General features: G+C 44.5%; 1 protein-coding gene across 1 annotated transcript; it reads right to left on the bottom strand.

Moving 5' to 3' along the window:
- Positions 1–4,544: 4,544 nt before the first annotated feature.
- Positions 4,545–19,228, bottom strand: TNFAIP3 (TNF alpha induced protein 3). Its single transcript, XM_081094570.1, has 9 exons — positions 18,953–19,228; positions 15,630–15,942; positions 12,159–12,349; positions 11,346–11,493; positions 11,007–11,177; positions 9,982–10,162; positions 7,937–8,844; positions 7,094–7,275; positions 4,545–6,460 (listed from the first exon to the last, which is right to left on the bottom strand). The coding sequence occupies exons 2-9, from the start codon at positions 15,925–15,927 to the stop codon at positions 6,188–6,190; spliced, it is 2,352 nt and encodes a 783-aa protein (XP_080950696.1). The 5' UTR covers positions 15,928–15,942; positions 18,953–19,228; the 3' UTR covers positions 4,545–6,187.
- Positions 19,229–27,388: the final 8,160 nt, after the last annotated feature.

The following is a 27,388-nucleotide window of genomic DNA, read 5'->3' on the forward strand; positions in this document are numbered from 1 at the left end:
AGGTAATAACTGGAGGGAGTTGTAGCTTAGAAATAGAATTTTCCTCTGGGATTTAAATAATAAACTAGCTCAGAAAAGAACTAAGTCACCAGAAGAGGCAGTCTGTGGCCTAATTGAAGATATTGACACGATTACAGGAAAGTGGGCCAATCAGAAGGTAGGGATGGTGACACAAAGACCGGGCAGAGTCTCAAAGACATTCATGGTCCATCCAAGCACCACATGCGGGGGACAGCATTCTGGATTACTCCTGCTGAATAAAGAACCAAGCCTCCATCTGTTGGAACCTGGGGGCAGGCTTATCCCAATATGCAGAAAAATGTGTCCATCGCATGAAGCCAGTCACTAGCTCCCCCGTCAGATTCCAGGCTCACCAGGTATCCTGATAATAGGGATTCCTGGAGAGTGAGCCTCTGAGGAGGTTGGCACACTGACCAAAGGGTGCAAATGTTTGTACCTCTTGTACTAAGTTGTTCTCATGTAAATTTTCAATACAGTAGCATATCTCTGATCTTGGTCCATATGATATTGCCTCTGGAAGATGGAGCTTTTATGCCAAAGAAGACTCACAATAAATGCCACCTCGTGGGAGTACAGATGACAAGCTAGTCACCTACAGAAGGCACCTGCCCTCTTCAAGTGCCCCAGGTGCGTGCCGTAATTGTGTTCTCTTTCTCTTCAGTGCTTCAGGGAATCTCTGGCCACTGGTTCGGTTTGAAAGCCCTCTGGGTGATTCTAATATGTCTCCAGGGTTTAGAACCATTAATTTGGTTATTAATAGGAAAGAACACTTTCTGGTAGGATGAGAGGGAGAAGTTCCCCAATATATTTTTAAAAACATTAAATGAGCATTTTACAGATGAGGAACCTGAGACTCAGAGACATGAGGCAACTTGCTCAAGTCTGAATAATGAACAGGCAATGGGGCCCGGGTTGGAACCTGCAATTATTTCTTTTACAAAATACCAAGTTCTTTCCATGACATCTGGGAGAATGCAGAACAGAAGGCAGGAACTCTGTCAGATTCTGGGGAGAAGAGAAGAGAGGGGATTGGAAGCAGAAAGGGCATCCAGAAGAATTTCTGAGAAAAGGCAAAATGGTAGAGACATTGCAGACTGGTCTCCAGCCTCTGTCTCTAAAGTGTGTGCAGAGGACTCACTGGGGCATGGCAGGAAAATGGTGGCATTTCCTTTATTTAGTTTTTATCTCTTAATTTTGGGTGTTTTATAAAGCATAGGACACATTGATATGGTAATATATGTATATAATTTATAAAGAAATAAACATACATATAATAAGAGTACATGCTCAGGAAAGTTTTACTAGTAGGGACACAGTGAAAAAGCATAGAGTCGATGTTTAGAGAAGATCTTCTCAGCCAGGCCTGGGTGCAATCGAATCTCCCCAGGCCCCTGATCTGCAATACACACTGAAATGCTGGCTGGAGGCAGGGCACAGGCACAGATGTTAGTTACTGGTGTGGTGATGGGCACCCTTGGTTAGAACCATTGTTTTAGAGTAGAGATTCTTTTTTTCATCTTTATTGTTGAAAGTATTACATATGTCCCCCTTTCCCCGCCATTGACCTCTCCCAGCCTGCCCTGTCCCCACCACAGGCTTTCACCGTACTATTGTCTGTGATTCTTAAAGTGTGGTCTGGAGAAGTCTGGGACTCCACAATGTCAAAAATATGTTCATAACAACACTAACATGTGATTTGCCTTTCTTGCTCTCAGTCTCTCCTGCATGTACAGTGGGGTTTTCCTGTGGCTCTGTGACATAGAATGATGTCATGTCATCGTTCTGGAAGCTAATGGGATGTTTGCTGTGTGTTCTGTGTTTTGAAGTCTTTTTACTTTTAATTTCTAAGATGCTAGATACAAATAGGTATAATACGCATAAACAAAAGCTCTCTGGAGTCCTTAGCAATTTTTAAGAGTATAAAGTGTTCCTGAAACTAAAACAATGTCCTATTCTAGAGGGTGCAGAAGGGTGCAGAAGAGAGTCTAGAAGGCCATGAGGTAGAGATAATATAGTGGCAGGAGACATGAATGAAGACTTAAGTTGGTTAGAATTGTAAAGAGCATACGTGTTGAAAATTGGACTCCAAAGGCTTTTGCTCTCATCATCTTTACAAACATTTTTGAGTCTTGGCCAGTGTAGCTCAGTTGTTTAGCATCATCCATATACCAAAAGGTTTGATTCCAGGTCGGGGCACATACTCAGGCTTCAAATCCACAGTTGGGGTGCCCTCTCCAAATCAATAAAAACATATATATATATATATATTTAAAAACAACATTTTGCCTGGCTCAGTGGTTGAGCATCGACCTGTGAACCAGGAGGTTGTGGTTCAATTCCTGGTCAGGGCACATGCCCAGGTTGCAGGCTCGATCCCCAGTGGGGAGGCATGCAGGAGGCAGCCAATCAATGATTCTCTCTCATCATTGATGTTCCTATCTCTCTCTCCCTCTCCCTTACTCTCTGAAATCAATAAAAATATATTTTAAAAAGTTAGGTAAATGAACTCAGGAACTCCCTATTTTCTTCTTGCATCTCCTAGCTACATGCATCAAGCTTTGGGAGCAGTAGAAGCCATTAGAAAGTTTTAATTAGAGGAGAAGCCTCACCAGGTCTATGATCTACAGGCATAGGTGACTAGCAAAGTTACAGAGAAAGAGTAGGCTAGAAAGGGAAGACTAGTGGAAAAAAGGATCCAAGCTAGAGCAGCAGGAGGAGAGAGAAGGAATGGATTTGAGGGACATTTTGTAGATACACGTCATGGAAGTTTGGATGTGGTAGGAGTGGGGAAGACATCTAGAGGTGGGGAGAAAGATGAGATAATACCCTTCCCAGAGAGCACGGAAAGAAGAGGACAGGGATAAAATATCATGAGTTCAATTTTGGGTGATTTTGAGCTTTCACCCTGTGTGGTATAAAGGTGACAGTCCACAGTTTTGGAAGTAAAAATCTACACAAACTGAAACAAAGCCAATTCTTTCCAAGTCTTATTTTTCAGTCCTCTTATGTCTAGGTTCCTTGCTTTTTGGGAAGTCATCAATTTCTTTGAGACTCTGAAGAAAGCTACTGATTGTCCCCACTTCATAAAAATGATGTACATACCCCAACATAAAATTGTGCATGTGCTTTATAGGGTCGCCAACCCCCACAAGTCCATGCAGGACTCCAGATTGAAACCCTGCCCTAATTGGCTCTAAACCTGCCCTAGTTCCCTGTCTAGGAGCCATTCATCTGAGTCAGAGATCATTTGCTAAATATAACTCACTTCCTTTTTTTAGAAATCCTGATGACTTATGGTCAAATGCTTATGTCCATCATGCTGCTTGAAGAATTGCAATTTTAATGCTGGGTGAGAGCTAGGGAGAATGGAGAAAAAGAGGCCAACCTGAAGCTTTGTGATTCCTCAGGGTGTGGATTCAGACAGCTCACACAGGATGGGTTGCAATGGCATACACAGTGCCACCTACAAATAATGGTTCTGATTGAACCAGAACCTAGTAAGATGTGTAGAAAAACAAGTAGAATGACACCATAAGAAAGCAATTGGCCAAATTCAGAATGTGGGCTATTCTACAGAACAAATGACCTAGTTGCCCTAACCGATGAATAGCATGAAACATTAAAAGGGACTGCTACGGGATAAAAGAGACTTAAGACATGGTAGCAACCAAATGCAACAGGCTATTTGTGGAGTGGACAATCTGAGAGATTAGAATACACTCGTATGTACTGAATGATACTGAAAGTAATTTAGCTAGCTGTAATAATGGTGGTTATATAAGTAGAACATATTCTTCAATTAATGATGACGCAGATGTGTTTGTGGGTGTGAGGACACAGTATCTGGGATTTGCTTTGCAATAATCCAGGAAAAAGAGGGGGTGAGAGACGAAACACATTTGGCAACATGTTGACAATTGTTGAAACTGGGTGATGGATATATGGGGCTTCATTATACTCCACTTTCTTGTAAATTAACTCCCTCCCCGCCCCAAAAAAGGAAGGGTCCAGGAGCTGTCCAGTCCTCCTGAATCAACCCTCTATGGGTACGTTTGCCTTAGGTAGAAGAATGTATCCTTTTATAATTGCCCAGGACACGGATGCTGCCATCACAGCCACAAGTCATCTCTTCCAAGGTCTGACCCAGGAAATCTACACCAGTTTTCCTTCCTCTCCTCCTCTTTCTCTTTCCTTCCTGTCTCTCTGCTCCTCCCTCTGGGTTTCTCTTTCTGCACATTATTAAGGCTTAGAGCAGGAACCCTTGGAGGAGCACAGGGCCCTAGCACCTCCTGGGAACTGGCACTGGCAGGCCTTTCCCACTCTCATCCGGGCCCTGGAGTCCTCTGGTAAACCGGATGTCTTACCCTCACACAGTTATTATTTTTGCAAAGTTCTCTTATTATGCATGAGTGAGAGATGTATCCCCTGCCCAGGTATTCCCTGAAATAAAGATTTTTGGGAAGTGTGGTCTTAATATTTGGGCCTTTTCCTTTCATCATATATAAACAGAAAGCATCAAAATTCACTCTTAAATAATTTATCTTTTAATATTGACATTTGTGAAAAGTTACAATTATTTAGGAAACTTTTAATAAACCCAACAGAGTAAACAGAAATCTACTTAAACAACTAAATGTGCAAATGTTTTTATAACAAGTATAAATAATTTCATGTTTTCACATTAAGAATGAGAATATCAATACACAAAATATTAATATATCAACCTTAAAAGGAATACATGAAAACACTGAGGACTATGGAGCACTAGTCCAGACCAAAAACAAATGGCGCCTTTAACTCTGGGGACAATGTGTTTCCCCTGCCATTTTTTCCAGAACAAGTATGACAGTGACACAAAAGCACATATAGAAACCACAGGCTGAGGCTAGACAGTTCCTCAGACTCACAGACAGGAGGTCACTGCCCTGTGCCCCGGGAAGGCGTTCACACAGCAAGTAAAACCATCACTCAAGGCCACGTCTTCCCTGTGACCTTCTCCAATCTCATCCCTGTTTCTTTCCAAACTTATCTCTAAGGAGGTAGAATAGTCAGAGACAATTCTATATTGTGGCTGGGAAGTGGCTCTGGCCAAAGTTTCATGAAGAAGAAGCATGAGATTTTAATAAACTGACCACTGATGAAATTCCTTCTTTCCTCAGGAAGACAACGGAAGTGCATCAGAGCGGCCAACTCCCCCGCTGCAGTCCGGAACTTGCCTGGCTCCAGAACGTGACCCACAGCAACTATGTTATTTCAGGAGACAGTGGGGCATTTTCCCCAGAGCAGAAGAGACAACTTCATTTAAATAACCTTAAAGTTTGCAATAAAATAAATAAAGTAAACTCCAGACATAGGGCCTTTGACAAGGCAGCGGGTTGAGTTCGTGAAAGCTGTACGTACATGCGGTGGCCCAACAACAACCAGAAAATAGGTTATTATTGTTTAGTCTTCTTATTCCAGGGCAGCATTTCAACACAATAAAAAAAAAAATCCCTCATACACAAGGGTGCATTATATGTCCACATTATTATACACACCTCAGTTCAAGATAGCCTGTCTAGAAGCGAAGACCGTGATAACCCAGAGGCACACGTCTTCCCACTAAGATAGTCTGATTTTTACAAGGTGCATATTGTAAAGAGCAGCTGAATGCTTTGCAGTATGAACTTCGTCTCAGCAGCCTCAGAATCACAGTCCGAGAGGAAGGAGTGAGGCAGGGAGGGAAGAGCCACCAACTACTGACACTGGAGATGTCCGTTTTCCCTGAGCTTCCCCACCTTCTCCCAGAGGCCTGTGGGCGGGGAGGACTCAGCCCCCACCTCTGAGCAGTGCCGATGGAGGCAGGTGGAGTGGCTCTGACCGTGTCTTGTCTCTTTTCTTGAAAGATGACAAAGCAGTCCTGGCACGCATTCCAAGTCCGTCAAGTTCCTGGCCTCTGCTTGTAGGAGAGGAGGAGGAGCCCCAGACGGAATCCGACACCATCTGCTCCAAGGCCGCCTGGGACTGTTCCTTGGTTACCAAATTCAAGGCCATGACCAAGAGCTTATCTTTCCTCTCCTGCTCAAAGACAGCCTTGAGCCTCTGAGGCGCGGACCGACTCCAGTGGCACCGGAGTGTTTAGAGGATAGCACCATGTTGGCTAACGGCGGGGGCTCACCTGTTCGCCTTAGCTGTACATCTGCTTGAACTGAAAGCACTCGTTACAGTAGCCATTGCACTTGGCGTTGCCAAAGTGATCACAGGCAGGGGCCCGGCAGCGCTGTTTGGGGGGCTCTTCGGGAACGGGCTCGCCCCGGCCCACCCGCTGGCCGAGGTGCTGGCACTCCATGCAGAGTTCCTCGTTGCGACAGGCCAGGATGTTCTTGCAGGAGGCCCGGGCACACTTGGGCCTGGAGGCACTCTGTGTGGTTCGAGGCACATCTCTGCGCTGGCTCGTTCTCTGGGGGGGAAGAGCAGAGGGAACTGTGGGTCACATTCTCAGGGAGAAACCAGGGGTCTTAGAGGACAGTGTGATGCGACCAGGCTCTGGGGGTGAAGAGCATCTGCCTGAGCGATGAGGCAGAGGTCCACATGCAGCCTGTGAGAGGAGCCCTCCCAGCACTTTCCCCTCAGCCCCACCAAAGCAGACCGGGCCCCGGGATGCTGATGGAACCCCCAATCCTAACCCGAGGCCCGCAAATGCTGGCCAGTTGGCTGCTGTTTAGACCAAATCAACTGCCATTGTTTATTTAGACAGATTCCTACCGTTCTGTAAACAGCAGGAGAAGCATCTATCAGTCAAAGTTTGCTTTTCTCATATGCCACCCAGGAGGCACCTGGGTGCTCTGCCTCCTCCCGTCTCCTCTTGGTAAAGGATTATTTCAGAAAATCTGCTGACCACTTAGGTGTTTGTGTTTCTACTATAACTCCAAGAGCTCTCTGACAGCCACCTGGCTTTGGGAGGTGTTAAGAGGTTTTATTCTATGGCTAATCTTACTTGTTTTTTGAAATGAATTCTAAGGTATACGTAGGCCATGTAAATCATAGTGGTTGCTCCAGCTAAATGAGAAGGGTATCTCTCAAAATGTCTTACCAGCTGCTCTTCAGTCCTTTTTGCTTCATGAAATCTCTGATTTTGAGCTTCAATGAAACACTTCTGACAGTATCCTTCAAACACGGTGCTTCCGAGGGTGCCGCATTCCCGCCCCAGGCAGGGGGCTGCGTTCTGGAACCTGGAGCCTGTGGGACTTGCTTTCCCCGAGGCAGCAACAAAATCTGGAAGAGAGTTGCTACCAGTTAGTACCACATATGGGCCACCAAGCAGTGAGAAACGATGACTTGAGCGAAAGAAACAGGCTCCAAATACAGATTAGGCCAGACTCCGATATTTACACAAGAGCAGCCTTCTATAAATTCAACAAACTTTTTAAAAAGTGATAACGCTGTCATTGAAACATCGTTGACTTTACAAATCTCTCACTTGGAACTTGCCCACTGGTCAGGCACAGTAACAGAACAGGGACACATCCAGTGCCCATCCTTCTTTCTACTAGTAATTAGAGATTTCTAAAACCGCAGATGGTTTCTTACAATGTCAGCAGAGACATCCCTATCTCCAGCTGCTACTCTTCAGATTTTGAGTTTCCTCTGTTACACCAAAGTTTCAAGAAAAGTCTAGTTTAAACTCTACCTTATAAACACAACACTGAACAACCTGTGAAAACTAATTCTATAAACTCTACCCACAGGATGCACTTGGGACATGGTGTTCCGTGCCCTTTGCTTCCGTGTGTGGCTGGCAGAGCCAGTGTGACTGTCCCTCTGTGTAACATTCTACCCCACTGCCCAGAGGGCCTCCTTTCTTGAAGTTTGAGAACAAAACCCTTCTACGTAGGGGTTTCAAAACAGGGGCTAGAAGACCCAGCATTTCACTCACGTTTATTTTCTCTGTACTCGATGAAACACAGCGTGCAAAAGCCCTGGTTTTCGGGAGTCCCAAAATACATGCAGCCAGCTTTCCTGCACTTGCTGGTCCCCGTCCTGTCCCCAGGAGTGCGTGTGGCCTGAGAAGAGCAGCCAGAGGGGGCCTCGTTCCCAGCTCTGTGGCAAGAATGGGGGGAGAGACTCTGGATGAGCTGTGCGGGGTCGGACTTGGACCTCTGATGACAGGAAGGAGGGATGCTGGAGCTGAGGTTTGAGGCGGGCTCTGCCGTAGTCCTTTTGAAGCAAGTGCTGCAGATCCCATTGAATGTCCTGGTGACGTCCTGGAGGCAGGCTCGGCACTTACCAGGATCTAAATGCCTCGTGTTGTCCGAGGTGTGGCCTGCATTAAGTTGCCGGGCATTGTGGCAACGCTCACAGAATCCGTTGTGCTGCACGTTCAGCGTGAAAGGGCAGCCGGGGCTCCTGCACTTCATGGCCGTGGTCTCGCTGAACAGGAAGAGGCTGGGTGCTGTCGGAGGGGCCGAATGAGGCCCCCCAGCTGGCTCCTCAGGGCCCCAGGCCGTGGGCTCGTAGGCCTCGCCCCGAGAGGCTCCAAGCACCACGTCCGGGCCTGGCTTGGGGTTCAGCTTGGGGGATTTGTTCTGGTTCTTTTGCCGCCTCTCTGCGCATTCATGGCATAGAGGCTGGGTGTTCACGGACATGAAGAAAGGACAGTTGGGTGTTTCGCATTTTACATCCATGAGAGAAAGCTGGGGCATGGAAGGCTCCAAAGCGTGCTGGGCGTGCAGCTCTCTCCGCCCCTGCTCCGTGTTCTCCTGCCACTTCTTGTACTCGTGCTGGACAAGTTCAAAGTAATCATCGACCAGATTTATTTCCTTTGGTAAGTTAGCTTCATCCAACCTAAAGACCAAAAGGAAAGATATGAGACTTCATACACATGCAGACACACACACACACACACACACACACAATTGTATGGCAATAGTTCACCAGAGCAAACTTAGAATGTGGATTCTAGAACCAGTCATTGAGATGCAAGCCTATCGTGAAGACTTTGCACGTTACACCGTCCAACATTACACAGTCCAGCACTTCATGATTTCAGGAATCACCGTCTTCTTGAGTCAGTGTATCCAGAATTGTGGGTAACTCTAAAGAAAGGACTGCTCCAGGGCTGCTGCTACACCTTAATGGCTCTATGCCTCTTCTAAAAAGTCACTTTTACTTTCTAACATCTCAGAGACCAAATTTCTAGTAAACGATTACTCAGGTGTTCTTTTGGGACTAGTCTACTTTATGATACAAATGACTTGGGCACTTTGTGTTCTGTACTTTGCTGCTATTAATTTTAAACTAGTGCCTGGTCTCTGCTAGAATGGATGGCCATGAGCAGTACCCAGAGGCAGACAAACCCCTCGGCGTTATTTACGACTCTCTGTCATTTGTTACTCTCCACTTTGGGAAACACACTCTCTTGGGTCATTGGAGGTCAACTCTTGTGCATTTCAGTTCTAAGAAATAGGCACGGCTTGGAGATAAAGCCAGTGTTTGGCATTTAGATACCTGTACCGTGTGCACTCGGAGTGTCTCCTCCCTTTTCCTTGTGGTGAAATCACGTGGCTGCTACACAAACACATTCGACTACTCAGTCTGAGTCTGGTGTGTCTGTCCTTACCAAGAAGCCAAGAAAAAAAAGGCTCTTGTTTCTAAGAATTTTCACTTGTCTAGTACTAGAGAAATGAAGAAAAACAAGTATCCGTGATGTAAACAAACTTTTTTAAAAGCCACAATTCTGACTCTCAGCATCCATATGCGTAGGAAAATCACTAGAGGTAAATTTCTTGTTCTCATTTGAAACCAGTTAGTAATGCCTCGGGGGAGCCTCTCTGACTCGGGCAAGCCTCTGAGTTTGTTTCACACTGGAGCAAACTGCATTCAGAAACATTACTGTTGAGCTTTGGGGCGGCAGCAGCTTACGTGGCTGAATGACAAACAGGTGAAGAGGACAGAGGTTAGAGGTAGAGATAAAGTGCTTACTTTGCAGCATTAATCAAGTGGGTGGTGCCATGGTCCCAGCCTTGCACTGGGATTTCTATCACCATCAAGTACTCTTTCAAAAGCTTCTCCTTCATCTCGTTTTCAGGATCTGTCAAAAAGTGAACTTTCAAGTCTTCAAATCTTCCTCGCTCTCTGTTAACAAGTGGAACGGCTCGGATTTCTGAGGGGAAAAACAACACATAAGTCAAATACAATTCTGCTAAACGAGATGTCTGAGGCTATGCACATGATGATTAAAATTTGACAATGCAGCAAGGGCACAATCACAGAGTGGAAAACTATTATCAAGCCAAAAACTCAAATGGGGAAACAAACTCCGCTAAACTCTAATATAAAATGCATGGTTTCCAGGAAGCTCACAGAATATAAAGCAGCGTGGAGGCAGCAGATCTGGCTGCTTAAGTTCCCACACTTCACAATCAGACTGGCCTGAGTTCGAATCCTAACTCTGCCACTATCAAATTCTGTGACATCAGGCAAGTTATTTAACCTCTTTGAGCGTCAAGTGCCTCAATTATAAAATAAGGCTACCAATGCTTACAACCCATAGAGATGCTGTGAGGATAAATGAAATAAAGTAATATGCCTAAAGCACTTACACAGTGTCTAGTGCACATTAAGCTACTATACTAACAGCTAACCTGACAGACATTTACCGGCTCCATGCCAGGCACTGGATTAAGGGATCTGTGTGCCTTCATTGGTCACTTATTAATAGAAATGATAGTAGTAAGATATATACATGTATCTCCTACTTGCAACTAACATACTGAAAGTAATTCTGAAGCCATACACAAAAGGGAAGGGAGTATCATGATTACTGCTATTGCATTACTGTTGGAAACCAAGCCAATGACAGCGTACTGTATTTAAATAAGAATAATACACTTCCATGAGACTAACTCAATAAGGCGCAAAAGAGCAAACCCTGACATTCAGTGGGAACAGGGTGTACCGCTATCTACCAGCAGCTACAAATGCGAATGAATGCTCAGGTTTCTCACCAGGCCCACTGTCCTTCAGGGTCACCAGGGGTACAAAGTGTTGGCTGTCGTAGCCGAGAACAATGGGGTATCTGTAGCATTCCTGGGCGGGCCAGTGGAGAGGCAAATAAATTCCGCCCACCTTCAAAGGAGCGAAATTGGAACCTGATTCCAAACTTCTCAGCATTTTGTCTGTTGAAAGAAAAGGAAAAAATAAGGCCCTCAGGTGACTTTCATCAACTTCCATTTAGCCACGGTTGCCTGTAACTTTGGCAGCGTAGGTTTTTTTTTTCCCTAAGAGAAAAAGCATGAAAACTGAAAAGCACTTGCATACAGATAAGCGACCTGTAGGCAACTCACCTGAAATGACGATGATCGGCCTTCTGAGGATGTTGCAAAGGACAAAGATGTGTACTTCTTCCAGTGAACTATACGGAAGGCCGCTTCGGGCCCCTGGTGTGTCGGTGGATGCCATTTTGATAAGGTTGTCCCATTCATCAGTCCAATTCTGAAGGGAGAGGGGTAAGGAGGGGAACAATGTTTGAATGTACTCTGCATTAAAAAATCGTTCTGACACACACTGTGGTTATTCATTTATATAACTCTGCTTGCTTTTCCCCTTTCTGGAAATCAGCATTCAAATGATCACCCTTTCCCCCCCCATTTTGGTTTTCTTCCCTTACTATTTTCCATTACAAGGCAAACTCAGAAGTGGGGGAGGATGACAGGGACAGCACCTGCTTTCAAAAAATCCCTGATGAGGCATAACACTGAAGCCCCTCATCCAAATGTACACAAAAATTCCAAACTTGTGACTGAGAATGGCGAGGTCTGAGTTTGACTGGCGGGCTCAGCAAAGCATGCAAAGGACAATCAAACTGAAAAACAACCACCATGACACTGGGAAGGCCATGCCACCAGGAAGGCCAGCGATCAGAATGATCAAGCTAAAGCGAAAAGACACACAGCTGGGAATCTGCTGCCCTGGAGTCTCCCAATGGTGACAAAATCCTCAGTTCACCCACAGGAGGTTTCCATGGACGATGTTTTGCTTAGCCAAGCTCATGTGACCTAGTAAATCATATGCTTCTGAGAGCAGGGGCTGCCCTAAGGTACTCTTTCCCCCACCAGGGAGTTCTGGCAATGGATGCTGAGTGGGGGAACCAAACATACCCGGGTGTCGTAGCAAAGCCCCGTTTCCACAAACTCCTGAGATTTCAGAGACTCGAGCTGCCAGCGGAATTTAAAGTTGCGTGTGTCTGTCTCCTTGAGAGTGCTGAAGAGTGCCTTCCTCAGGACCAAGTCTGTGTCCTGAACACCCCACATGTACTGAGAAGCAGCATGCATGAGGCAGTTTCCATCACCTGAGGACATAAGAGAAGCAAATCAAGCAATCCACATACAAACCCAGCGGAAGCATCTCAGAATAAAGGAGCGCTCCTGCTATCCTGGGAGACCCCCTGGGGCATGCAGGAATGCAAATGGTTGATTACATTTCACAGATGATGGGGGTGAGGGGAGAGATCCTTATTTTTTGTGACTGATACCAAAGGAGCAAAAGGACCCAGGGATAGGTAATCACTGGACCTTTGTCCAGCCCAGCTCTGCCCTAACTCATGTAGGTGACTTGGGGGGAAATCCCTTAATCTCTCTGAGTCCTTTTCCTCTTTGTGAAATGAGGTCATTGGATTATGATCTCTCAAGTCTGTTCCTTTTCTAATATTCCTTGATGTTCTGGCTAAGACACTGGCAATACTGCCTTCTGCCTCTAGCAGAGTAGACCCAGGGCAACGTGCACCAACCAGGAAGCCACTTGTCTCCATTCACTAGACAGGGAGGTCTGGCTATGACTCAGTGGTAAATGACTTGACCATTCCACTGTAGGCTTTGGGGCCTGGGAGTTTCCTCTCCTGGTTTGTAAAGTGGGATTGAGAACACAATCATCTACTGTCACTGGTAATTATTTCATCTCCGTTTAAATGCCTCATGTGAACATGCTTGTTAGAAATTGCAGTCCTTTTGAAAAGTTAAAGGGTGCTTGGATGCCTACATTTCGAAAATAATAATAATTTAGGGCTGGCATTTTAAGAATTTTGAGCAAAAAATAGATCTAATTGTATTCCATTAATTCGTTACTTTTATAGGCTAAAAATCCACAATTTAAGAGACTGCATTTTTCCCAACCTCCAAATAATAAACATTTTGGGAGACTGTTTGATAATAATAATAATAAAATAAATAAATTTATTCCTTAATCTCTTTGGAAAGTGCACAATTGTTTTTAAAAAGAAAAGTTCAACTCTTTTCTTTGTATAAGTAGGGCAATAAAGCTCTTTGACATTTTATCAAATTGTGATTACAGTCAAACTGTAAAACAACAACAACAACACCCCTGAAATCCATATCCACAGCCAGTATCCCTTCAACTTACACACTTAGAAAAACTAACCAGATAAGTATTCAAACAAATGAACGAACAAGATCATTTGTGTCTTGGCAGAAGTGTGGCAACGACTGCATTCTGTTGAAATTTCCCCTTTGCAAAATCTAGAGCAAAGATAAGGCCTTTTTTCTTCTGGTTGTGCTCACTTTCAGTTCTTTATTGAGATGCACCAGTATGAAATTCCCTAAGTAACATCTGGAATTCCCCAGTGCTAAGTTATTTGACTAGCAATTGAGCAACAGCTATTGTACTTTTTGTTCTGGTGTGTAGACATTTAAACTGCGAAGTGCACCCTGGACTTTCCAAGTGGGTGTGGTCAGGGTGAGCTGGAATAGGGCTACTCATTATACAAGTGAAATCGCTGCAGCCAATAGACGCTGGAATTTTTCACATGAAGTTTCAACTTTATGCCACCTACTCCCTTCCTCATTCACCACAGTCTCATATCCTCAAATGCAAACTTGTGAGTAACCCCCTCCCCAGACCACTGACTTTGTAGAACCCACCTATAGGGGGAAAGGCTTTTTTTAAAAGGTGCTAATAAAAATCAGACAGGAAAAGTCATTTGCTTCCCCCATCCCCTAAATATTTTCCTTTTCCAGAATTTTAAGACATTTTCTTGAAATTAGAAAATAAAAGGATTCTGAGCCTAAAAATCCCTGTTTCCAGAAAATGTTACCAAAATGCACTGGCTTTTGTAGTTCTCTTGTAGGGTGAATCATCATTGATTTAAATGACAAATCTTTGCCAAACGAATGTGTACTCTTTATATTCCATTATTTTCTTAAGGAAATAGAGCCAGTTAAACCTAAAATGTCAGTTAATGAAACTAAGGTTTTCCTCTTTCTGCCACATTTCTAATTTTGCAGAATCTCTGTTTCCAACTCTCCCCAAATTGACTCCATCCATTTTTTTTGTACAAAAAAGGGAGAGAGTTAAAACCACAAGCTGTCAGGAATATAAACCCCTTGATGATGACTTAACATAATTACCTACTTCTATGCATCACTTGATTTAATGCCAAGAACGAAGGTAACACTAGCAATCCCAGTTTTTTTCTGTGTTTCTAAGAATCTATGCTTCAAAAATATAAGCAAGATGTTGAGATGATGTACAAGACCCTCCAGAAGCAAAGCAAAAAAACCCCCACAACTTCAGTTACACCAAGTTACCAAGTCAAAAGTGGCCAAAGTTAATGTATCAATTAAGTCACTTAAGTTAACGTTCTTATCCTCTCACTGTCCACCAGGATTTTCTGCACGTGGATGAATGTATTATTTAATTGGGATGGTTTAGGACTGTCACTGCTCGAAGGACCTGAGATTCCTGCCCTTACCTAAACTATAAGCATTCAATTGATCTTGGGCCGTTTACTTGCTTAGTGTAATAATTAGCTACATCTATAAAATGGAATTTTGTATCTGCATGAAATAGTGTGGTTGGATGTTTCTAGGATGTGCACACTCTTGCTCAAAGGAAATAATTAAAAACAAACAAACAGTAAAGCTCAGAGCAGGAAACAGCGACTAATGGTAAAGGGCCATTGTGCAGATGGGCACAGACTGTCAGAAATTCAGTACTATCCCTAAAAATAATAAGTAGAGGTCTAAAACCAGTGTTAAAAATCTCAAATGCCTTTCTAGTTCATATCAAGGGGCGACAAGCAACAGAACCGAGCTAAGGGAAGAGCAGACAACAGGAGCCCCTCAACAGCCATTCATTGGTTAACCCATAAAAGGCCATCAGGCCAAGAAGTATAAGACCATCATCACAAACGTTCTCTATTGACAGTGGGAAACAATGGTAATACCAGTTTTCACACCATGCTTTCCTCTTAAACGAAAGCCTTTTAATACTTCCGTTACTGGCCAGGGAGGTGAATTTTACAGATGATTAAACAGTCACAAAAAATTAGATGCATAAGTCACCTAACAAGGGCCTGGTGTTTAGAAATGCATTCCCCAAGCCTTAATGCACTCTGCTCTCTAATATACACAACGAGAAAATATCCTTAATAAAAATATTCACAAAACAAGCTTGCTTTCATCACATGCCCCCATAGAGTTTCTATACTAAGGTGTCAAAGCCCTCAAGAGATTTGTGTTTGGGCTAGTGCTACTAAAATGTAATGAATGGGGACCCAGGACTGTGGAAGCCACACACACACACACACACACACACCAGACAAAAGCATGTCTTACCATTTGTCTTCAAAGCCACAAGTTTTCTGACTTCTCGACACCAGTTGAGCTTCTTTTGACTTTCCAGGGAGGCCTGGATGGTTCTGTCTATGAGAGCTTTGTGGATGATCTCCCGAAATTGTGGGCAAAACTGGCAAGTTCTAAACATTTCCAGCGTGTACCGGTGCATGGATTTTAAATGATGAATGATTCCATTGGTAGGTTTAAATATATCTTCTGGAGTTCTCTCTCTGATCTTCACAGCTTTCCGCATATTGCTCAAATACAAAGCCTGAGGAAGGAGTTGTTCAGCCATCATGTTCTTCCACAACACCTGAAGAGGAGGAAAAAACCCATTCCGTTAGCCCGGCTTTGATACTATTCCTATATACCTGCCTGCAGGAAACCCCAGCGTTTGATCTTGTCATTACCCTAATCTGTAGGCAAAAGATCTTAGTCACCTCTACTCCCAGGATACTAGCTGGCCTCAAAGATTAACTCACACTGGACTGTTTTAAATTACATCACTTTTAAAGATTAGTCTAAACAAGAGAAGGAAGGCGGAGAGTGGGTACTGAGGAGGAGGAGGTGGAGGAGGAGGAGGAGGGGAATAACCCTGTATTGGAAAGACAGTAAATATTTTGTGAAAAATCCTGCAATTTTATGCTCTCCCCTAGGCTGGAGTTTCCTCTTTAGCCCCAAAGAGAAATATTCACAAAGAGTTTTATTTATACATTTATTATAATGTTTATAGAGTTAAAACTGAATGTTGTATAAACAACAAAAAAAGCCTATGTCCAGCAAGATGCTTTGTAATTTTAAGAGCAAATGATCCACAAGCAGTCTTTCCAAACCTGATTACTGAACTTTAAACCTCAGAATAAGCAATGAAATAATAGCAATAATAGGATAATAAATTCTACACTTCCAAGGGCAGACACTGGAGCTCAATTACTTCAATGCAACTGCCAACCAAATTCTATTCTCTTCTTCCAGGTACCAACACTCACATGCATTTCCCACTCTGTCTTCACTCTAAAATCTTCAAACCTAATCAACAGGTGGAAGGAAATGAACAGCTGGAAGGGGACGAGGGAAGAAATTTCAGCCAGGTGGCCACTCAGGACCTATGAAAGAGGAGGGGGGCAATACCCAGCATCCACAACCCATGCCAACAGTGTGCAATGATGTGAAGGGACGCAAGTGGGATCTTGCAGCGTGGAGAGCTAGCTCTCATTCACTGGCCCCTAGTAGGGTGCCTCTAATTTCCAAGAGGAAGACAAAGATGGTTTCAGAGAATGAAGATATTCCCTGGAAAGTTTCATAGTGATTGTGAATCCTACTCCTGCATCAGACTATTTGCCAGGCCTCTAGCTGAGAAAGAAAGTAAATCAATGTAAGAGGGAGAAGAAACCTAGATATTAAGGAAGCCACTCCTGGGAAGCAAGCCATTGATAAGGCCTTCTAAATTCTGTGGCCCATTAAAAAAAGAGATTTGGATTAGATGACCCCAAGGTTGCCTCTGGGGAGTTTTCTGGTGGTAGTTTTACATCAGAATTCCTAATCTGATTGCCAGATGAGGCCTGGGAGAAGTCATTCTCTGGGTCAGATAATGATCTGTCCTCTGATGTCAACCATTCTCTGCAGGTAGAAGTGGGCAGCATTATAGCAGGACTACAGACACAACAAAGGTACAAAAACATCACAAAGACTTCCCCTTCGTGGCATGGCAAAAGTCTCTTTTAAGATGTCATTTACTTATCTGTCCATCACTCAACAAGCACTGTCTGCCCATCTGCTAAAGGTTGTACTTGATGCTGGGGTTAAAAATCAAAGACAACCTTACTCCCCCTCTTGAAATCACATGACCACCTTAGTCTGCAGTGAAGGCAACAGAAGCACAGGTCCTGCTCAGGTCCCACACTATCCAGGGGCAGAACTTTGCCTAGAAGCCAGGTCTTTCAACACCTGCCCCTTGCTATTCTCACACCATCATACCTGTGATGGCAATGCCTGCTGCTCCGGATGGAAATGGACAGGCAATAGGATGATTTTAAACATGCTAGATGGAGCCCCTTTTTGCTTTTCTGACTCTTCTATTATTTTCTTCTGAATCTAAAGCTCTTGCAAATAGTGAGAGCTGTAAACCATATGCAAGACATGCAAATGTCAATCTTGGCTAGCCCAGTGCCATCTCATTCATAGGTTTAGTCTTGCACAGCCCGTAGAATTGCCCCCTTAAATCAAAACCCACTGTCCAAGTTCCCAGTATGTGGACGTCTCCACACTTAAGATCAAAGAATACATTTTTCTGACCTATGACTATACTGTCCTCATAGGCAAAGACACACAATATTACCCTTAACATTTCTTTTACGTTTCTATTATCTCACCTTTTATCAACAAATACCTCATGGAAATTTTGGAAAGTACCCCTCCAAATATTCAAAAAATTGTACAAAGAATTGCAAGAATGAAAGGAGCACCTTAGATGACAAGAAAGGAGCCGTGACTGATTGCTCAATACCCTGGGCCATGAGGGCTCAATGAATGAACAGTGGTTCTCCCAAAATGCTGCCCCAGACACTTGACCAGGCCGGCTTTCCAAGGCAGAGAGAACTGAAAACAAATCGGTCTCCCAGGGAGCCCAGCTCCTTCCTTACTTAATGCCACTGCTTTCCTGAGAGGCCAGGTGGCAGGATGTAGAACGACCCCGGTTGACAAAGACTGTCTGACTGTGGGGTAGAGGCTGGGGCAGGGGCCTGCAGATCTTTCTAAACTGGAGCCCCCCAAAAGCAGGCCAAAGACCCACGTCTACATGCACACCTGGCTTACAATGATGCCATTGAAAATGATGGACCCGTCTCGCGACCTCCAACTGACTCCCTCGCACAGAACTCTCTGGAGTGGTTAGCTGACCTCTGCACAATCTGGGAAGAAGCCGCAGCATTCTGCAAGGTCTACGTGGCCACGGGCATGCAGCCCTTGGTTCCAAAAAAAAAAAAAAAAAAAAAAGACACGAAAAAGAGCAATGCAACAACGACCACCCGACCAAGCGGCCTCAGGGGCGACTCTCCATCAGTCAGCTGCAGTTTAAGTTCTCTGCATAAACTGAAAGGCACAGCTGGCTGGAGGAATCCAGGGCTGTCACCCCAACATCTGGCGCGGTGACCTCAACTCGCAGCATTTCAAACCCTACCATGGGCACACACTGCCCTCCAGGACCGCTGCAAAACCAGCGCCAGGTCGACCGGGTCCAGCCCGCGAATCGCTGCCAAATGCGCACCCACAGCCCCGGCCCGGGAAAGACGCCGGGGCAGACAGCACGGAGACGTGGCGGTTACCTCTCCAGGGCCGCGCGATCCTCTCCCGAAGTCCCAAGTGCAGGTCAGGGCAGGCGAAGGCCGCAGGCAAGGGTCGGGGCCAGGCGGAGGCGGCACCCCATGGACGGACAGCCGGGCTCGGGCTCGCTCACTGGCTGGGCCGGCCGGGGGTGTGGATCGCGCCCGCCGCCGCCGCGCTCCCAGGGCTGCTCGCGCCGCTCCGCCCCCGCGGGTTCTGAGCGCCCTGCACTCGGCCGCGGCAAAGGCTGCAGACTGCCAGTTCTCTGTTCTCTCTTTCTGTTTAACCGCGGAGCCCGGTGGGGATTTCCACCTTCCCACCCAGGGACTTTCCAGACACGTGACGCAGCGCGGGGAGAGAGCCGGCGGCGGGCGGGTGGCCGGCAGGGGGCGCCAGCGGTGCGACGCCCCGCCCCGTCCACCCGCCCCGCCCCGCCCGCTGGGGGGCCCCGCCCGCCGCGGGGTGTCCCCGGGTGAGTCACCTGGGCATTTCGGAAGCTGGGGCCAACGTCACATCCATGTGGAAATCGCTGTGATGGGAACTGGAAATGAAATAGGTTCTTTTTCTCAGCCGTTTTTCTGCAGAAAATCATCCACTGTGGAGAACAAGAAGGGAAATAATAAAGAAAGAAAACCCTAAAAATCACCCAGCGTTGAACTTCAGGCCTCTGGGCCGGTTTGAAAGCTTGGGTTGTGCACGTGATGAACTCATAGGGGAGCCCATGATTCTAGGCCCCTGGGGGGATTTCGAGAAAAAGAAGCAGTCACAGCCTTCCTCCCCACTCCCAGTTTTCCTGCCAGCCCCGGACCCCAGGCTGAGGGAGGCAGGTCCGAGGTGACATCAGGCCCCATGGCCCTGCGACCTTGAAGTTCACAGGAACAAGGCCAGTCTAGATGGATTTCCCCTTGTTCATTTCTGCATACCAGGTGCCCAGGTGGCGTCACATTCAGGTAGAAGTTCAGTTTAGAAATCACTTCGAGTCCATTACTGCCCTTGCTATGTTCCCCTAGGACCTTTTTGGGAGGCTTTGTAGGCCATCACTCCAAGGTGCCAATGGAAGAGAACACTGCTTATTAAATAACGTGGTCACCCAGAGCGTGTCCCGTGGAAATAGGTTATCAGCCCCCTGGGCGGTGGATATGCCTGAGCTGTGGAGGGAAGGGCAGCCTGGTCTCCACTGGCCCATTTCCTGGAAAGGTTAAAGGAGAACCAGATTGAAATATTCTGCGCCATTGTCCCCCTGTAGGCTTAAGTATACTTGTCAGGCCATGTAGCTCACATTTCAAATTAGGAAAATATGCTTCTTTCTCCGGTAAGAACCTGCAGAGACGGAGTTGGGGGGGGGGGGGGCGGGGGGGGGCGCTTTTTTGGCAAAGGGAAGCGGAGCAGAGTTAGCAGTGGCCAAGGTCCTGAAGTGAGTGCTGGTCCTTTGAAACTGGAGGCTGGAATTTTTTCCAAATCCAGACATCCTGGTACTTGTTCTCTTCTTATTCACAAATGTTTCTAGCAGCCGAAACCCAAACAATGGATAGTCAAACTAGTAATATAATAAGAATAGTAATAATAATAACAATGTTTGTTGAATCTTTACTACATGCCAGTCTCTAGGCTAGGTGTTTGAAATGCATCTGCTGGGGTCCAGCCCCAGCAGGTCCAGGGGTTCCCAAAGGTGTGGACGGAGTCGGCGAAGAATGAAGGACATGGAGGCAGCGTTCAGTTGATCAGCATAGCGAGGTTCTTTTTCTTATTGTCCTGTTACATCTATATTTATACTATTTGATCCTATAAGCATGCCTCTATAATCACATCATGGTATGTTTTGGGTAACCTACAGTTCCTTGTTTCATAGTTTCTTATCTGACCTTTTTACCAGAAATCCTGTCTCTATCTAGTTCTGTTGATTTTAATCTTGTCTAGGTTAATCTCTGTGTTCCATTGTAAGGGCTATTCCAAGGTCGCTACTCTACTGATATGCTACAAGGAAGTGACTGAAGGAGATTCTCCTACCCAGTAAAGGTTATGTCCTCCCAGCCTTGCTGCTTGCCTTCCCTGGGACTGCCCTGTGTCGGTGGATCTCCAGGGGTATAGGCTTTGGTGCTTTCCCTGGTGGGCAGACCCCTGGGGATGTGGGCCCAACAAGTCCCAAATTTATTGCCAATAGTCTTAGTCCAAGTTCTTCATAAGTAGTACATGGTATTTCTGTAACACTTGGGGGATTTACTGATTTATTCTCTTCCTTAGTCCTGTTAACTCTGGGGAAAAATCCTCACCTGGGGAAACAACCTTTCTCGGGGAGGTCGTCCTGTTTAAAGCACATAGCGCTAAGAGGGGGAGCAAACATATGTCATATATGCCAGGTCCCTTGAAACATAAGCTGTGCAGATGTTTCTTCCCTGCAGCGACTGTGTCAAGCAGCAAAGGTGGATCAGCATCCTACCATTTCAACCTCAAAACAACTCCATTTGCAGTTGAAAAGCTTTGAAGTTTAAAAGCTTAAGTCATTTGCTCAGTGTCTACACAATGAGTAAATGGCAGAGCCATGATTGGCACTGGGCCTATCTTACTCCAAAGTTCACACTGTTACGTCGTAACTATTAAACCGTTACTCTCAGGAAAGATTCTACAAGATTGAGTCTCAGGGCCCCCTTATGGATCCCCCAGCCTCACAAACACATGGCAATCACCTGTCACTTAGCCAAACGTGGACCCTAGGCAGGGTCAGTTGTGGGCTTGGATGGCTCTCCCTTGGTGCTCCTGTGAAACAAGTTGCCTGCTGTCTTTCATCTCTCAGGCTGTGGCCCCTCGCCTCCTCCTGTAGCATCTATGACCCCTTTTCTGGTTGGAGTCTATCCCTGACTTGTGCTAGGAATGTAATAGTGGGAGAAACAAGCCTGAAAGACCATGCGTCTATCTGCCACGTCCACTTGTCCCCAGGTAGGTCCTATGCCATCCTGCCTACCAGCAACTGTGACAAGGTGATAGCAGTCAGATGCAGGAGTAGTCTGTAGCCCTCAATTTTGCTCCAACCACATTTTCCCATAATTCTTCTATTGGAATGATGATCTCTCTGAGGAGTCATACTTAGTCTTGGCCTGCCCTAGTTTTTACTGTCCTTTCCACCTTCCAAATCAGGGCTCTGGCTGAATAATTTTGCCTTTCTAATACTTAACACATGGGCAGCACCAATAAGAATTTTCTTGGTGGTGGATTAGAAGAAAAGAGTAGAAGAGGAGGGAAGGTGTAGAAGGAGAGACTCCTTGTGTGAAAGGAGATAGAAAATTCGGGCATATTTGTGGAATGCATTGAAGCCAAAGAGATAGAGAGTGCCCAAAAGCTTGCAAGGGACTTTAATTTCTGCAATAGATCTTATCAAGATGAACATGATTCTGCAAAGAGGAAGGAATATTTATTAACATCTATCGGACACATAGGAGAGAAAAGCATGACTCATGAGAGGAAAGAGGAAATCTGGTTATGTGGAGTGTTTTGGAGTGTTTCTGGGTTATGTGCTGTTTTCACCATGGTGACAGCTTTCGTATATCATGAACCACATTGCAAAGAGCACAGGTGACCTCTTGGAACTGGGCAGTCTGTGGTCCTGTGCCTCAGCCTGTGTGCTCAGACCACATAATGAAGAAGATGGGCAGCCCAAGATAGCAGGGAGGGGGCAGGAGAAACCCAATCAAAGAGAGGCAGATATGACAATTGGGAAGGGGACCAACAGTTTATGAGCCTTAAAATCAGTGAACAGCCTCAGTGTGATTCTGAGTGTGTATGGGATTTCAGAGCATGGCAATCTTGGGTCAAACTAAAATCGAACATTTTGTGTCCGTCGTACGATTGTTCTTTTCCCGGCATTGTGCTCTGTTGAAAGGGAAAATCCTGTTAAACATATTTGGAAGCAGCCTTATGTAAGTATGACAGTTCAGTTATTGCAGGGTAGCTTCGAATCCTGCCTCAAATTTTATGATCCTTGGCTGAGCTTTGGGATCACTGAAGAGTAATGTTTGAACGTTTAAGGCTTCTCTAGGGGCTGGTTCTGAGAAGACAATAGAAACTTTGTGGGCTAAAACTTAAGGAGAATTAGAATAATTTTGTCATAGATTTTATCATCATATGAATGCCAAATTCTCCTAAAATGCTACTCCTTACCCAGATCTTCTACCCGTGTTATCAGGAATGAATGGAGAAACCAAGACCCACTTTGGTGAAGGGACTGAACTGAGGTAACCTAATGAGTCACTTGTAACAGGAACAAAGACCCTTCACTGGAAGGGAAGGAGTTGGTTTAATGCCAAATACAGCTCCTATTATCCTACTCTGCCTGAAAGCAAGGGACGCTGAAATCTAAAACTTGTCAGAAAATTCATTCCCCCAAGAATTGTGGTTTAATTTTCTGTCAACAGTTGGCTGAAACACTTGGCAAAGTAATTTTATTTTACGTCAGGAATATAAATATTCAATTAGTAGTTTCATTTCTCTTTCTGCGGAGGCTGCTTTTAATGATCAAACATGAACAATGACGAAAGATCTGAAATGGGTGTTATTAGGAACCAACTGGTATGCAGTCCTGGGTTTACCAGTAAGCTTGATGTTCACTGGAATACATTAGTTCCTGTTAGGTGGAATAGTGCAGGCCATTGTGAAATTTGCCTTCAATGCACCCCTATTCTCTTAATTTGTCCCTCAATTTCCTTAGTCCAGGTTGGGGTGCTCAGAATCCTGCTTCCTTGCTTTCCGCGCCCCATCTCCATAAAAAAAGATTTCCTCTTTCATTCTCTCAGGCACTTGTTTTCTGGAATCGGCTAATGTGATCTGGTAATTTATGTTCATTTAAAAAAAATAGACTGAAATGTGTTATTGTGTTATATTTCTTGAGAAACATTCCCATTGAAACCAGAACTTCCTAGAGCTTAAAGGTGGAAATTCCAAGCACCTAAGCAGGCTGGAAAGAGTTGCTAGTTCAATGATTCTGAGAATCCATATTTGTAGGACATACCATGGATTTAATAAAAACCTGGGGGGTGGGGAAAACAATGTTATTATATTAAATGTACACACATTCCTTCTTTTCTCGCTGACAATAGCCTACATCTACTGATGTAATTACATTCTTCTTTCTTCTTGTAGGGGAGGAAGGACTTTCCCTGTACCCTCTTAGGTTCCATAGCTGAGTCTCTGTAATAAACTGACACCAGGAAAATTAACAGGAGAAAAGACATAGAAATGCATTTTTAAAATAATTTTTTAAAGTTTTTCAACTATAGTTGACATACAATATTATATTAGTTTCAGGCGCACAACATAGTGAATACACACTTATATAACTTATAAACTGATCGCCCTGCTAAGTCTAGTACAAACTGATACCAGACATAGTTATTACAATACTTATTGACTATGTGTTCTATGCTGCATTTTATATTGCCATGACTGTTTTTATAACTGCCAATTTGTACTTCTTAATCCCTTCACCTTTTTTCAAGCAGTTCCTCAACGCCCCCCTCCCCTCCAACCTGGCAACTAAGTGTTCATTCTCTGTATCTATGAATTTGTTTCTGTTTAAGGTATACAAATGTATTGCTTTTTAATATTATGTGCATTATTATGCACAGGAAAAAAAAATGAACACTCAAAAAGCTGGTGAGATTTGACAGCTTATGTATACTGTCCTAAATAGAGAAAGGAAAAAAAGGGGGGGGCGCGGGGTGTAGGCAGCTTAGGAGACAGCAATTGATTTTTAGGAAAGAGGAATGGGCCCTTAGAAGGACAGATGGTGGTGAAACTCCTGGGAGGGGATTGGTGACAGTTGAGTTCCTTTAGGAGGCTCTGTCTTGAATCAGATAAGGGAAGGTCAGAGAAAGCCTCTTTTTTTGTCCCTCGCAACTGCTCACAGGTCTTTCCATCAGAGAGGCCTTCCTGAATACCCCCTTTCCTGCTCTTTCTGATTTGACCACAGTTGGAAATTATTTATTTACTAGACGCCTGGCCTGTGGGGATCAGTGGACCTCTGCGCCGCCGCAGCCCAGCCTTACCCACCAGCTTGTCCACGTTGATCCCTCACAGCACGAAGTAGTGCATGAAGCCGCAGGTGGCAAGGGAGGAGCCCGAGCCAGGGCTGGGCGCCACAGCGCTCCCACTCATCTGGTCCACTGCACCTGCCACCGCCTCCACTTGTGTGCGTAGGGGGGGTGTTTGCGGTAGAGGCTCAAGCCTCCACAGCTGAGCTGGCCAGCAGTAAGCCCTGTCTCTCAGCTGAGTGGTGCTCCCACTGTGGGAGCACACTGACCACCAGGGGGCAGCTCTTACACTGAGGGTCTGCCTCCTGGTGGTCGTCAGGTCGTCCAGTCACTTGGGCTTTTACATATATAGATTGGTCAAATTGTATATTCTTTTCCCCCAATTCAAAGAAAATCCATGAGAGCAGGATTATCTTTTCTCATTGTTCGTCTCTGAATCCCTTGTGCCCAGAAGTGTGCCTGGCACATAGTAGGCATTCGATAAATAAGAATTTATCAGATGAATGAAACAATTGAATGAATGCATGGAGAACTTTTCTAACCACAGTTCTAAGCTTGCAAAAGCACAGGCAAAGACAACTGTGCCACTTCCCTCCCCGGCACTTAAGTCTTCTTACATGAAATTTTGAACTAATTGCTGTGTTAGAAATTCTAAAATATTTTTAAAAGTGTGTCACAAAATTAAGAAAATAGAGTATTTGGCAGTTCAAACACATCAATTCAGTTTACTGAGCCTGCTCTTCCATTTTGGCTCAGTTCTTTCAGGCTCATTGTTGTGTTAATCCAATTAAGTGATTCATCTTTTTACACATAAAGAGAAGGGCCGGAAAGAAGTGTCCCTTTTTTTTTTTTTAAAAAAAATATATTTTATTGATTTTTTTACAGAGAGGAAAGGAGAGGGATAGAGAATTAGAAACATTGATGAGCGAGAAACATCGATCAGCTGCTTCCTGCACACTCCGCACTGGGGATGTGCCCGCAGCCAAGGTACATGCCCTTGACTGGAATCGAACCTGGGACCCTTGAGTCTGCAGGCTGACGCTCTATCCACTGAGCCAAACCGGTTACGGCAGAAGTGTCCCTTTTTAATTTTAAATCCCCAAATATACTACTAAGTGACTCTAACTCACTGAAGAAGAAATAGCCTGGCTCTAAATAAGAGTGTGTGTCCCTCAGATGGATTAGCCATTCTTTTTTCTCTTTCTTATGTGAACAAGTGGCCACCAGCCAGGCAGAGAAGCACTGCCCTCTGCCAGTACATTTATTGTGTATATTTCTGCATGTCTATTATTCTCTTGATTACGCTGAGGGTGACTGCTTTTTCATGTGAATGTTTAGAAGTTTTAAAATGGTTATCTATGCATTTTAGTTTTTCAATAATTCATTTGTAAATGAGCTAATCTTATGCAAAAATATTAATTTTTTGTTGTTTTATGCTACTGAGAAAACCTCTCATTTTCTGAATTGGTTCTGTTCTTATAAAGTCTTACGAATTAGCCTTATTGATCCTTTTTGGTTCTAGTTTTCCTTAGCAAGCATTTAGACACTCAGAAGCAAGTTTGGCAATTGCACATTTTAAATATATCTGTTGGGGGCTGCCTGGATTTTTTTATACTTGAAATATATTTGCCGAACCTGTCTTGAAACATGTTCAGTTCTATAGAGAACAACTAGATAGGCATCATACTTCATTTCTGGAATGAAATGTAGTTTTCTCTTGAAATAAGTGACTTTCATGGTGTCTTACAGAAGGGAACCCCCCTCAAAAACAAACAACAGCCCTCAACTTGTTCTATTTCAGCTGTGAAATGAGCCCGTGAGAGGAAATGCCTTGATTCTTGCTGCTTTCACGGTTGGTTCTTGGCTTTTCTGGTTGAACCAGTCATTCGTAGGTTGGTCTCAATGATGTCAAATATCCAAACTTGAGAAATGTGAGATTTGAGATTTAAAAAACATTTTTTTAAATGAAAGAAGTTAATTCATATGTACATTCCCAGCTTTGAACTTCAGGATTATTATTGTACTACTTGGGTGGCTGAAAAATTCTTGGCCCTGGGCATTTTAACTGTAATCTCTCAGAAATGTACAGCCTGTTATGTCTTATTCCCTAACTACACTAGTTTTCTTTATAATAACTGAACTATCCATGCAGAACTCTAGATGCTTCCATGTTTTCAAAGTGCCTTTTTAGAGCTAAATCAGATGATTCGAATTGAAAACTCACCACAAGAAAATATAAGTAACCTCCTAAGCTAATGATCATTTACTCTAGGCCCGTGATGGTGAACCTATGACACGCATGTCAGAGGTGACACACAAACTCATTTTTTTGGTTGATTTTTCTTTGTTAAATGGCATTTAAATATCAAAAATATAAATCTTATAAAAAATATATAAAAATATATATATAAATATAAA

This window comes from Myotis nattereri (genome assembly GCF_964212035.1).
Source record: "Myotis nattereri genome assembly, chromosome: 6".
NCBI classification, from domain to species: Eukaryota; Metazoa; Chordata; class Mammalia; order Chiroptera; family Vespertilionidae; genus Myotis; species Myotis nattereri.

Excerpts from the sequence above, each read along its gene's own strand:
- TNFAIP3 (XM_081094570.1), bottom strand. The coding sequence starts at position 15,927 with ATGATGGCTGAACAACTCCTTCCTCAGGCTTTGTATTTGAGCAATATG. Across the intron at positions 11,494-12,158 it reads GGCTTTGCTACGACACCCGG|AATTGGACTGATGAATGGGA; the intron begins GTATGTTTGGTT and ends CTCTCCCTTCAG. Across the intron at positions 7,276-7,936 it reads CGAGTACAGAGAAAATAAAC|ATTTTGTTGCTGCCTCGGGG; the intron begins GTGAGTGAAATG and ends ACTCTCTTCCAG.